The 13,951-nt window shown below is 35.5% G+C and overlaps 2 protein-coding genes across 2 annotated transcripts in view; one reads left to right on the top strand and one right to left on the bottom strand.

The window, feature by feature from the left end:
- The first annotated feature begins 457 nt into the window (after positions 1-457).
- Positions 458-13,951, top strand: part of LOC128233102 (DNA excision repair protein ERCC-6-like) — a 35,721-nt gene continuing 22,227 nt past the window's right edge. The window contains exons 1-11 of the mRNA XM_052946986.1: positions 458-542; positions 3,202-3,390; positions 3,666-3,856; positions 4,303-4,428; positions 5,102-5,267; positions 6,038-6,256; positions 7,138-7,307; positions 7,881-7,986; positions 8,609-8,727; positions 12,064-12,277; positions 13,027-13,140. Coding sequence (XP_052802946.1) covers positions 3,229-3,390; positions 3,666-3,856; positions 4,303-4,428; positions 5,102-5,267; positions 6,038-6,256; positions 7,138-7,307; positions 7,881-7,986; positions 8,609-8,727; positions 12,064-12,277; positions 13,027-13,140 — 1,587 coding nt within the window. The 5' untranslated portion in view covers positions 458-542; positions 3,202-3,228. The remainder of the gene's footprint in view (positions 543-3,201; positions 3,391-3,665; positions 3,857-4,302; positions 4,429-5,101; positions 5,268-6,037; positions 6,257-7,137; positions 7,308-7,880; positions 7,987-8,608; positions 8,728-12,063; positions 12,278-13,026; positions 13,141-13,951) is intronic.
- Positions 8,439-10,969, bottom strand: LOC128233103 (ubiquinone/menaquinone biosynthesis C-methyltransferase UbiE-like). The gene is made up of 3 exons (XM_052946987.1): positions 10,812-10,969; positions 9,885-10,017; positions 8,439-9,406 (listed from the first exon to the last, which is right to left on the bottom strand). Exons 1-3 carry the CDS (start codon positions 10,836-10,838, stop codon positions 8,961-8,963), a joined length of 606 nt encoding a protein of 201 aa, XP_052802947.1. The 5' UTR covers positions 10,839-10,969; the 3' UTR covers positions 8,439-8,960.

A 13,951-nucleotide genomic window follows, 5' to 3' on the forward strand; every position in this document is an offset into this window, starting at 1 on the left:
ATGATTTATGTACAGATGAAAAAAACAACAACACTTTTTCAGATGTTTAAATAGCTGCGTAGCCACAAATTCCCCATTAAAAAATCACCAAAATTTCGCTTATATTTTTTATCTGAACTTCAATCATACGTTTTTTATCATTAATGTCAAATGAGTAAAACATGATAATGAATTAAAAAAAAAATGTTTTTGCATCAACCTACAATGGGCGCCTTTAAATACATAAGTTATGTTATAATTTGCATGTATCATTCAAAGGCAATGCCATAACTCTATTCGTATTGTCACTTTAAATAAAGTACCGGTAGTCTAATAATAATGCATGTATAATTCAAACTCAATACTAATGTTTCTATAGAATGGGGTTACGTATTTGACAGGTACGTTTGTTATGGTACGGAATGTGGACGGGGTTTAAGATATTCGCTGTTTCTACAACATTTCGATATTTTAGTGACAGAAATACGCGGCGTATTAGAAATAATTTTGGAGGAAATTTCATTTAAAAAAAGAATCTAAGACGAATGTGTCATCAGCCAAAAGTAATTATATCAACTGTATGTAATCCTTTAAAATACTAATCGACTGTCACACTGCCCACTTCAAGTTCAATTATCAACTGACGAGCAGCCTGTTTCTATTTTGTCCATTTACAAATTACTGTAGATTCAACGGAAGCTGCCACATTCTCAAACACGCCTTACGGATTTTTGAATTTGATTATCAAATGGTTATTAAATTAATGGATCCCTTGCAAATCATGAATGTAGTTTTTTTTCCCCTGAATAGTCAAGGGCTTTCCGCCAGAAATTCAAAAGGTTTGTTGGATGGGGAGGGTTTAGGAGTGGTCCCCTCCTGCCAGCTATTTGTTGTTTTTTTAGTAATCAAAAAGATGCAATATCCTGTAATTTAGCAAGCTTACAGTTATGTTGCTTTGATTTAGAATTACCAACTAAAATTAGTCTTAAATAATAGACATGTTATACGGGTTTCTTCCAATCCCTAACGTCTAAACAGGAATGTGCAAAAAACGGGGGTGTTTTAAAAATATTGAAATTGTTTCAGTCAGGGTTTCCGCCAGCCCTTTATGGCTTGTCGGGCCCGACGTGCCTTCCGCTGGCAAGGCTAATTACCGACGTGCGTTTATTATGCCGACATGCTTTAATCCGCTAAGCGACAACCCTTATCAAAACAATCATCAGTTCTGACAATACACAATTTTGTTGCGATTGCAACGGTTGACTGACAGCCAGAAGGCGTGTCTGGACTAATACGGCATTTGTATCAGCCATTCAGGATCGACGACAGCATGAAGGCGTGTCGGTGAGGTTCAACAGTGCAATTAACCAAACTCCTCCTATTCTTTATCAAAATGGGAATGTGTGAAAAACACCACTGCCGTAATTGCGACCTTCATCACTATAATCATCTATGAACGCAAAGTAAACAATATGTCTTAATTGAGTTCGGTAACATAAATCATGTGTCGTTTTATATTGTTTCTTAATCCCGAGTCCGTTTGTTAACCAATTATTAAATTATTATTGAGAACCGTGTGAAGATATCTGTGTTATTATAAACAAGGGTTATGCTATGTCGTCGTATGTAATTGAGTCGCGTTCCCGTCTTTAGTTTAAAAGGGTTACGTTATATTTTGTGTTGCTTATTATTAAACTTTGATTATTTTATTGTTCTTTTAATTTATTTAGAAAAAAAGATAAATAAATCTGAAAATGCATATTACATTCCCTTTATGTAATTATTTAGCCGACCCGGCTTTAAAAATATTAGCTGTAGCAGCTTTAAATACGAATACACCCACGAGCAGTCGCTTTGCTCCGGGCTTTTTTGTGTTCCAGCATGCAGCGTGCTTTACACGTTTTGCTGTGACGTCAACGGTGTCAAAATAATACCCGCACTAAACGAAACATGAGTCGATCGATATCGTCGATATTGTATTGTCGGAAAACTTGAGAAATATCAATAATTAATGAAGAGAAACCATTAAACTTTTTCACAAATATTTTTAATGTTAATCGGACTTGAGTTGGTAATTCTAAATCATAGGAACATAACTGTAAACTTGTTTAAAATGCAGGAAATTGCACCATTTTGGATACGAAAATTAAAAAAAAATCGACGTCGGGATGGCCGAAATGTTCCGAGCGATTTAAAACTGTGCCCTGAAGCCTTGCAGGTGCCCTTCATGTATATATTGTTATGTTTTGACAGAATAAAATGAAGAAAAGCCGTCAAACTCATAATTATAAGTTGGATATTTATTTTTTGTGTACGGAACTAATATAAAATATATAACATTATCTGGTAATATTTCTTGTTTTTATGATATTTTATAGACGCTATATGCTTTAACCCGGAATCCTAATCGGAACAACTACCCACTTTTGATACTAAACAATTTGTAGGATTTGCCATATCAAAAATCTAAAAAAAATCCGTAAACGTACAATTATTTGGATTACAACTAAAATCTGATCTAAAGGAAATATATTTGCATAAAGGTTAAATAGCTTTTTCTTCATTTAATTTGTATTCCGACAATACAATCAACTCATTTCCGTCATGCAAGGATATTGTTTTTATTGACACTGTTGACAAAACAGCAAAATGAGTTAATTTTTGTTGACAATGAGTTGAAATCCATTTTCCATCAATAACTGAAGAATGCTGGTGCACAGGGACTTATAACTTGGTATGCTGGTAAGTCATGACCAGTATATTAATCCTTATGATTTAAGGCCAGTGGGTCGAAGGTCAAGGTAATGGTGATCTTGAGCTGAAAATGTGTTTCCAAACAAAAACTGAATAAATCTTGGGCCCAGAGACCTGAAACTTGGTAGGTATGTTGGTAATGACCAGCAAATAAACCCTTATGATTTTGAGGTCAAAGGTCAAGGTTGTGGTAACTAAAGTACGCAGGAGTCTAGGGATTTCGAATTTGGTAGGCAGGTTGGTCATGATCACCAGCCCAAAGCCTTGGAAAAGTAAAATAACTGCCAGTCAATTTAAAATTCCATCCAGTTCACCAACATGAGTTCTATGAGGTTCCATTTTAATTTTTTGTACACATTAAAAAAAACCTGTAGCTTTTTTAATTTTCTAAAAATAGCTGAAAAGGTTTTCCATTGATTTCCAAAATATGACTTTTTTGTTAAATATTGGTCATTTTTTAAATTTCAGGTGAATTATTAAAACCAGACAGCAAACATGGATGAGGAAAGGAGTCCAGCGGATAGGTTCAAGAAATACCTGGCTAAGGGTAAACAGCTGATTGGTGAGGGCAAAATACAGGAGGCCCTAGCCTGCCATAAAAAGGCACTACAGATATGCCATACAGACAAACTGGCGAGAAAGATTGAAAAGATGGAGGTACTTGATCCCTTGCTTTTAATAAGTTATAATATATGGAACAAAAGGAATAATTTGTTATGAAATTCTATGTGATGTGGGTAATCACTATCTGTATTAACTGTTGTATATGCTTACCAGAAGGGGAATAGATCTTGGGCAGAAGGAGATCTTGGACAGTTGTAAGTCTTGGACAGTCACAATTTTTGCTATGTGTTTTTCAGAAAATTTCCAAGAACTACAATAAAAGGTGTTCCAGAATTAAGAGTAATTATCATATGGTAATTGATTTTTAGGCTTACCTGTCAGCATGTGGGGATGAAAGTGAGGAAGAGGAGGAGGATAATGGAATGGTTCACCTGGGCAAGGGCTTCTACCTATACAAGGACCTACATGCCAGCTTGTATGCCCACCAGCAGGAGGGTGTGCTCTGGATGTGGTCGCTCTTTCGCAGGAAGAAAGGCGGAATACTTGGGGATGACATGGGGTAGGTGCATTGTTGCTGGTTTATTGAGTGTTTATAAAGAACTGATGATTCCATTTATTTTTGAAAGCGCAGAAACCATTTATTTATCGTAAATGACAGAAAAACAGCACATTCACAAAAAAATGCTAAACCAGATTGAATTGTTTTTCTTCGAATATTGAATGCAGAACACAATGTCAATCAGTCTTGGGAATTTGACCATATTGGTATTTATTATCCGGGATTGAAAAGCGTTCGATGATTGATTAATAATCCATTATTTTCTGCTACAACATATACTTTATTTTGCATTTTTGCTTCATTGCTTTATAACTACATTTCAATAACCAATTATGATGAGATCACTCTATATTGGTTGATTTTGACCTTTTCGTCTGATTTTCAGTTAGAATTAACATCGAACATTACTAATATTTTTTGGTCAACTAAGTATGGTGTGCTTGCAGGCTTGGAAAGACGATCCAGGTGATAGCATTTCTATCGGGGATGTTTGACATGCAGAAGATACAGTCTGTCCTGATTGTGCTGCCTGTGGCTGTCATGGTGAACTGGGAAAAGGAGTTCAACAAATGGTTTGTACAGTAACATGGGCTGCTTTCATTTACATTGCACTGAATACTTTAAGTAATTTGTTTTGCTAAGCTATATAGACATCTTTAAGCTGATATAAATCACTCTTTTCATTGTACTTTAAAAATTTAATTATGGGGCAAGATAGCTCTCACTTGTATGGGGATCAACTCTGAATCCCTCCTGTGTTCAAGGCTTCTGTTAACGGAAGTTTGGAAATATATTACTCCCTATAAAATGGGCTATAACTTTCCAAATCGAGTCCTTGGAAATACAATAACTTCCATAGTATAGGAGAAAACTACCAAAGGCGAAGACTTGGATGTTAAAAATATCCAAGACCTTGAGTTAGTGTTACATTTAAGGTCATGAATTAAAATTTATTGTTTGCATACTACAAACCTCTATGGGTTTGCCATTTGCAATCTTCTATTATTTCATATTTTATCAGAATAGTTGACTTGTGCAATAATGGAGAAATCTTTGACATTCGAGAAACTTCAACTTCCATATTTGGTAGAAAAACTTACTAAATTGATGGCAAGGAATTCTGAAGGGAAGCTCTGCGGGTTATCACACTGACACTGTTTCATTGACAACAATATTCAGGTATCAAGTACTATGAATATGGTTGGTCTTTGATTTGGTTAATGTTAATTTTAAAATCATCCTCAGGGCGCCAGGCTTGAAGGTCGTTGCCTTCCATGGAAACAGCAAAAGGGAAAAAGAGCGTGCATTGATGCGGGTCCAGCGTCGTGGCGGAATCTGTCTGACCACATACGGGCTTGTTGTCACCAGTTGGGAACAACTTGGGCAGAGGAATGGCTCCGAGTTCATCTGGGTGGGTACTTAAGCTGATTTTATTAAGTTTTGTGGTGTTTGTTACTTCATACCATAATTTATGTATTATCGTCTGGTTCCAAAACGGTAAAAAAAAAATTTAAAATGGAGGTGATAAGGAAAATTGTGTTTGTCAATTTTTCAATCGTGATATTTGTTTAAAAAAAAAATAAGTTGCAAAATTCAACAGATAAAAAATAGATTTCTCACGTTTTGCTTTGCAAATTTTCATTTCAAGCAGCTGTATGGTCACAGATATGTGTAAAATTCAGAGAAAATCCGAAGTGTCCTGTTTGGTCACAGATATGTGTAAAATTCGCAGAAATCCGAAGTGTCCTGTATGGTCAAAGATATGTATAATATTCATAGAAAATCCGAAAAGTCCTTTTATGGCAATAATGTTCAATGGCTGGTCATTTGACAATGAAACATTCACCCAAAACGGCCTTTTCTTCAGCAAACATTCAACTTGTTCATCCCCTATTTGTACCATATGAAGTCAATATGATCGTCAAAATTTCACATGATAACAGGTAGTGTTACGTCAATAGAAGGTTTACATGTTCCTGCATCGGAATGTTTAATTTTCATATTGATTGGTATCTCAATCCTTTTCCCTTTTTTGTCAACTTCTCGCCTATTTACAGGTAGCTTTAAACACTTGAAAATGCAATACATTACTACAACTCAAATTTTTGCCATTTTTAGAACAGCTGACAACTTCTTTATGGTTTCAGAATGGAATGAACGCTGAATTTTATGAATTTTCAGGATTACATGATACTGGATGAGGGACATAAAATAAAAAATCCAACAAAAACCAGCAAAGGGGTGCATGCCATCCCGGCCCACAACAGGATTATTCTGACTGGTACCCCTGTGCAGAATAACCTTAAGGAGTTATGGGCTCTGTTTGACTTTGTCCACCAGGGGTCACTGCTGGGCACACAGAGGACATTCAAAATGGAGTTTGATAACCCAATAACTAGGGTAAGCGACAAGATTTGTATTCAGTAGACAGCAGTTAAGATTGATTGAGGTGTATATCCATACATGAAAGGCAAACATCTATTTAAGGGCTTACAATAATTGCCAGAAGGCTGAACTATCAAACCAACGGAGATTCACCTTTTGCTGAACAAAACGCATGCACTTGAGTTCAGTGTATTTTTTTGTTTAACAAAGTAACTTATTATTGTTGGTGGTCATCCGTTTATCATGTTATCTACATAAATATGAGGGATGTAGTGTGATCAGCAGCGCGGTCATCTTGAAAAAATGCTAGACATATGCCATATCTCAAAATGTTCATGATTCGTGCTGTCCATGTATAATACAATCCTGTAAAGTGAAAACATTTAATTGATTATTTGACCAAATTCTTAGAGTTTGTAGGATTTATATTTGATATCATATTTGTCAATTTATGCCTGTTGTATAAGGGTTTTTATTCCTAGTGCTAAAACATGTACCAGGTACATTATCCCCAAAGTGAAAAATAAAAATTCCCTATTTCTGTTTTTGAAAAAAAGATAAAAAAAATCTCATAAACATTACGGTAGACCCCAAAACCATATTTTGTATGTGCATTCTTAAAGAAACGAACATTCACATTCTTTTATGCCGATTTTTAAAGTATTTTCGTTCATTTCAAGGCAAATAGGAATTCCCAATTTCAGTGAAAATGACACAGAAAGGCCCTGGTCCCATTCCTATAATGACGGGAAATAATACTGTGTTTGAATGCAAAAAAACAAAAACAGACCAGCATTGGGTAGCTGTTAGATAAAAAATATAATTAATTTGCTTGATTAAGAATGTCATAGCCCAGATCTATCTTAGATTGTCATAAACAACAATTGTATCTTTAGGCTCGTGAGAAGGATGCAACTGTGGGCGAGAAGAAGCTGGGAATGGAAATGGCCGAGACGCTGAAAGGGATGATCGCCCCGTTCTTTCTCAGGCGTACCAAGGCCGAGGTGAAAGAGCAAGAGAAGCAGGGACGAGACCAGCCTGTTGACCAGAACATCAAATGTGCCATGTATGTGCAATATTTTTTTCCAACACCTTTCGTTGTAGTGATTACTTTAATTATTCCCCTAACTTTCTGCAGTGTACTTGAAGTCTATTCACAAACGCGAAATCACTTGGTATAAATCATTTTAGTTAAACAAGATTTGTCTATGTTTAACATGTATGTATCTTCCTGTTTCAGTGATTTTTTATGCAATTCACTGCCTTTTAAAGCTTGTTTCCCCTTGTGAAAACTGTCCATTTTCCCAAAATTATATAATTTTTTCCCAATTTGATAAATGCAGATTACATTCATGATTAAAAAATGAATTTCTTGAAAAATAAACAAAATCTAGACAAGACTTACTCTTTCACAGCATAATGTATGCATAAAAAGTAAAAAAAATGTATATTTGCCATTATAAAACCGTAGCTTTTTTTGCCTGATTTTGTATTTTTCCCAAAGTCGACTTTTTTCCCAATTGGCAAGGTACAGGCAGCAAAAATAATTCCAAAAAATTCACTGTGTTTGCTTTAATATTATAAATGGGTGATGGTAATTTCTGAGTATTTCTTCAGTGATGTTTTACATGTCTTTCAGTATGCCAGATATGACTCGGAAGAATGACCTGATAGTGTGGACATTCCTTGGTGAAACCCAGCTGTCCATCTACCAGGATTTCTTGTCACTAGACTCCGTCAAGGAGGTGGGTTCGGCATCTCTGTGTTTTGGAGAAAATAAGTGGCATGTCTTTGTTTTGGAGAAAATAAGTGGCATGTCTGTGTTTTGGAGAAAATAAGTGGCATACTAGTATCTGTGTTTTGGAGAAAATAAGTGGCATGTCTGTGTTTTGGTGGAAATAAATGGCATGTCTTTGTTTTGGAGAATATAAACTGTTGTCATAGACAAAGCAGAGGTCGTCGTCCCAAGGTATCGAAAGCTTTATATACATAACACTTTCTACACATAGGAATTCACATAATGTGTGTGCATGCACCATCACTCAGATATTTAAATTTAAATTATGCCTTTCTGATATTATTAACCAGGGCGTAGCATACTCATGATATAATTACGTGCTTATCAAAATGATAAAAGATAGCAACTTTATATCTTGAAAGCAATTTATTCAGGAGTTAATTGGAAGGGCGATGTCAAGAGCAATTTGTAGAAAAAATTCATCTTCTTGAGTGTTGTTATCATTAAAAAAGGCATTAGACCTTAAGAGTCTAAAAATTTACCAATCTCAACAAGTTTCGACCATGTCATATAATGAATTCATACCAGCCCATACAAAATATTCATAGAAAATCTTGACAATATTTCAGCTGCTGATGACTACAAAGTCCCCTCTGGTTGCCCTGAATGTGCTGAAGAAGATTTGTGATCATCCTCGCCTATTATCCACAAGAGCCTGTGCCCAGCTTGGAGTTGACCAGGATGAAGGGTAAGTTTGGGCTGAGAAATGTTTCAATTTACAAATTTAGATTAGCTTGTTGTTTTTTAGCAAATCTTTACTGGTTTCCCTGAACATGCTGAAGAAAACTTGTGACAATCCTTGCCCGCTGTCCACACAAGCTTGTGCCCAGCTTGTATTGAACAAGGAATGATGATGAAATATGTTACGGATAGTAGGCACATAGACTGATTAAGTCCTGGCACCTTGACACTGTTTGTTTTTCATTTCATCTGCCTGGCATATGCATACACAGCTAGATATTTATACCCAGAAACAGCATTTCTGTGTTCTTTAATCTTCACCTTTGTGAAACCACTTTCCTTTAAATCTTGCACATATTCATCAGAATGAAACTCTCTTTCAATTTGTATTTGTTTAGATTGTTTTTTCTTAGTCACCACCGGTTCTTTGTACACACAAGTCATAAACAGGCACCCCGGCCTTAACACCCGATATATTTCCTTCAATGCAGCCGTTTGGTCAGCCCACGTGAGGTTGCCATTCACTGTATATATCACATCAAACATGTTGTGAATAAAGGGAAGCAATTCTGAATCCTGAAGGCAAACCTCCAGTGCCCCCAGTTCTATATCTTCACATAGCTCTCTCGTTACTGCGGAGATGTTTAATTTTGAGGTTTCCGTACCAACTACACGCCCTGTCCCTCCTGCAGATATAAATTATTAGTGAATAATGAATAGTTAGTCAAGGTTCTATTTATTCATTTAGAGAAAAAACAACTTTCTTCACAAGATTGTAATCTGTATTGGCTTATTGCATCAAGAAAGTTTTGTTTGGTTCAAGGTTGTTTATTCTAGCTTGATTGTAAAGACAGGTTAATGTTTGTAAGCAGATGTAAGGTAATGTAAGGTACGAGTCATCTGGTGAAACCTGGTTATTACAATGTCAAACATTGTTGTTTTGGCATGCTAAAAGTCTTAGTTAGGGATGACATATTGTATAGCCTATCCATGATAATACTGAGGGCCTGTCTGAGCCTAAGTCCATAAGAAAAGCCCAGTTCTAGCACAAAATGGCCCAGTTGATCCTGCACAGCTTGGCTCATGGCTCATGTAGCTGCTCATTAAAAACACTCTGGTCTGTGGAGCTGCTCCTTTTAGGAAGATTAGTATTGTATTTCCTACCTTTGATAAGGCTGAGGGCCTGTTTGAGTCCTAATCCTTTTGAGAAGCTGAGTTCTAGCACAAAGTGGCTGGGTTGTATCCCACACAGCTGGGCGGCTGCCCCATGTAGCTGCTCCTTGCTAATCACTCCAGCCTGTGGCAAGATAAAGGGAAACTACATAGGATTGGCTTCTATAAGGGTGTTTAATAACGAGTAATGTCTGTTCTGATGTTTTAGCTATCCTGTGTTTCAAAGAAAAAAGTCAATGTATTGTGATCTAACTAGGCACAAACCTGCAAGCCCTGCACTGGTAAAATGCTTTCTGGGCTTGCTCAATTTCTGGGTTTTATATAGTAGGGCTTGTTCAAAAGTGTAAAGCCAAGCAGTAGTATATGAATTTGGGCTTGTTCATCCAAAAGACTTATTTCTATGACAGTTAATATTGTGCAAAAATTTAACCCAGACCATTTTAAATAATGCCACTTTTTTGATAAAAAAAAGTCTGTTTTGCTCTGCGTGGCTCTTGTTAGCAATAAGCCAGAACCACTTCCTTTTAATGAATTTGTCTTCACAGATTATTTTATCACATCTTGCTTGGAATTGCATTTAAGGTCAAGATAACTGTCATTAAATATAGAAAAAAAAAATCATCTCTAATGGATCTTGACAATGCTTGGTGGAAAGGTTGCTTAGAAGATAAGAGAGATTTTACTTGACAACCTTCAGGACAAGATTATTGATAAGAAAAGAGAAGAAAAAACTGAATTGATACATGACACAATTTAGACTCCTTTAAGCTTGGCTTAAATAAATCAGATTTCCCCCCGGTTTGGAAATAAAACTATGTCTATAATTTTAATAGATTTATTATGTACCCCCGTACATATTATTTTGCCTTTTTTGAAGTTGAAATAAAAAATACTTATTGATATATTTGTTATACTTACAGAAGCACTGCTTGAGCAGCACCCCATTGTCTTGTTATGAATCGTATTCCTTATTACACAAAATGACAGCAAGCATTTGTGTCTCAGCCATAAAGTTTTAACTATATTATAGTATGGTAATGGTCTTCTAATCTTCTGATCTTCCACATGTTTAAAGAATAGACAACACTTATTTATCTTCATTCTCATTTGCATATGGTTTGTAATTTCATTGTTTTTTCTTTTACTAGTTCAAAGTATCAAATTTCACTTTGAGTTCATTGTTATTGTTTTGGCTTTGATCTTGATTTGATAGACTATGAATACAAGATATTGAAAAACTGGAATTGAATTTAAATACCAATTTAGGAACATTTTATGTCATTGAACATTTTTTAAAAGGGCATTTTTTTACATAAATTTATAGGTGTCAATATCGTTCAAGAAACTAAAACATTTGCCATAACTCAGAAATTCATTAAAGAGAATTGAATGAAACTTAAAACGCACATACAAAGATGAAATACCCATATTGGTAGCAAATTTCATTTTTTATGATCAAAATATTCCATAATTTCTGATAAGAAAATTTATGTGCAAACCACTTTCCTACTCTGTTCTTGTTAAATATAAAAAGGTCAGACTCCAAGTGCTTTATTTTTTGTTTATCTCTGCTTCCACACACATAAAGAACTCTGTACAGAGCTCATGTAACATACAAAGGTCTTATTTGTGAATCAAAAATCTCTTAGTGTCTTTTTTTTAGTCAGATGTGTACTAAAGTCAGATGACTTTTTTTGCCATTTGTGAAATGACTACAGATTTGAGAATGGACATTATAGCATAAATAGTTAATTGAAATGATTCACTAGAAACCTAGACAGGCAGCAGGGGTGTTTTAAACCATATATAGCACCGTCAAGTCTGGCAAGGTTGTTTGATGTAAAATGAATCCTATGTGTACCTCTCTCTCTTTCTTGCCTTCATGGAGAATTACTAGAGACAGACATAGGAGGCCAAATTGCTGTTACTCGAATACAGCACATCCCATGATCCCCAGCAACATGTTTATGTTGGAGTCCGGCAAACTGACATGATGGAAAATTAACCCAATATGTAGCTGTTCTGTTTGAGTGGATGAAGAGCTTCTGGAAACAGACATACAGCCTGGGAAATGTCATCTGTATACAGCACTGACTTGATCACACACTCCTGCAGGAGTCCAACACGCTAATGTCATGTAATAATAACACTGCCTCCACCTATATTTTAGAGTTGATGAAGAGTTATTGGAAACTGAGACAGGAAGTCTGAGTGCAGTCACCCGTATACAGCACATCCCAGACGACACCCTCGTCCAGGAGTCTGGAAAGCTCTTGTTTCTCATGCAGCTGCTAGACAGGCTGAAATTTGAGGGCCACCGCTGCCTTGTCTTCTCACAGTCACGCAGGATGCTGGACATCATGCAGAAAGTATTTACTAACAAGGTATGTGGTAAACAAAGCGTTTCCTTACTTAAGACTTTGATTTACCTTGTTTGTATTTTGGAGAAAAAAGACATGAAATTGTGATAGGCTTGATGTGTCCTCACTGTCTTCAAGGTGTTGTGAAAATACTTATTTTTATTATTAGATTAACATGAAACTTGGTAAACTTGTCAACTAGGAGTTGGACAATAGTCACGCATGAGGCATGTCATGATGATTCCTATCTAAAATATTCCCCAAATTGATAGTCATAGTAAATATTTCAATAAAACAATGCTATGGCATCTTGGGATTTGTTTGTCTGAATTTTTTTTTCTGAAATTGCTTTAAAACAATTGTGATCATTAAGATAACCTGGGCTTTTTGTTGTGCAAAACAATTCTTATATCATAATTGATAGACTTTCAAGAATTAAGAGTAATAACTTTTGATGTGACGTCACAAATGAATTGATAACATTGAAAATGTACATCCTATATAGCATTGTATTTAGTGCTAAAAATGATAAAAATCTTAAAATAACTGATTATGATGTAAATAGTATACCACATAATTGGTCATTCAATTCAAAAGACATTAAAGTTTGTTTTCTTAAGTCAATTAAAACTTGGTTTTATTTCTTTTATAATGTTACATGTTAGATAAATTCTGTATTGAATGTCCACTCATAATATTCACCATATATTTGTTTGGATGTAACTGGAAATTCAATTTACGAGATCTCATTTTGCCCACACACCTCACACTAGGGTCACAAGATAATGCGTCTGGATGGCACGATCTCCTCAGTACAGGAACGGGAGGCCAGAATACAGAAGTTCCAGACAGATAGTTCGTACAATGTCTTCCTACTCACCACACAGGTTTGTCTGGGTGAAACATTTTTAACTTATCTGTTTTTAAAGCCCAAAACTGAGATATTGTTATAGCTTTGGTGTCAACTGTGTTAGCATCAGGGCTGCTAAAATCCAACAATCTGTCGGTTTTGACTGATTTTGACCATGCTTGACTGATAATAGTTACAGTAAAATAAAAAATAAGTCCACTTTTTCAAAAAAAAATGTAATTTGGATCCAAAATGGCTAAGTCAGTAGAAAATATAATGCACAAACCTTGCTTGACCTTCACAGATTCTTAAATACCTCAATAAACATGTCCAGATAACCAATAGACCCACTCTTACATTGCTAATCCACTATGCAGATCAATCGATATGTTTATTGGTGGTCCAAACATGCAGTAGATCACAGGGGACAAAAACAAATGACGTCATATAACACACTGCTAAGCTGGGTGTATGGATAGTACCACATCATTCTGTTTGTTGATAACCAAACTGTTGCAACAGTTTAGGACAGTTTTAAATAACTAAAGAAGCACACAAAGAACAATATGTTTTTTTTGAAAAACACCAATTGGATTGTAATTTTTTTACCATGCAGTAGATCGTAAAATCCTGGGGTAGTAGAGGCTGGACCAATTGAGTTTCAAATTTTTAACAGCCCTGGTTGGTGTCATAGGCTATGACTCATAGCTGACCTTGACCAGAATGATAAAAACTTTCATGATATTCAAATAAAACTTTTAATCACAATTACACTTGTGCCCATGTGTTGCAAAGCATAATGTCTGGATTTCATACTTCGCAAGTTATGCCTCATTCACATATCCTGA

This window comes from Mya arenaria, chromosome 4 (genome assembly GCF_026914265.1).
Source record: "Mya arenaria isolate MELC-2E11 chromosome 4, ASM2691426v1".
In the NCBI taxonomy this organism is placed as follows: domain Eukaryota; kingdom Metazoa; phylum Mollusca; class Bivalvia; order Myida; family Myidae; genus Mya; species Mya arenaria.

Bases quoted from the DNA above. Each gene is read 5' to 3' on its own strand.
- LOC128233103 (XM_052946987.1), bottom strand. From the start codon at position 10,838: ATGGGGTGCTGCTCAAGCAGTGCTTCT. The intron at 10,018-10,811 runs GTAAGTATAACA...ATCTTGCCACAG, and splicing joins GCTGCTCAAGCAGTGCTTCT to GCTGGAGTGATTAGCAAGGA. The intron at 9,407-9,884 runs GTAGGAAATACA...TTATATCTGCAG, and splicing joins GGCCCTCAGCCTTATCAAAG to GAGGGACAGGGCGTGTAGTT.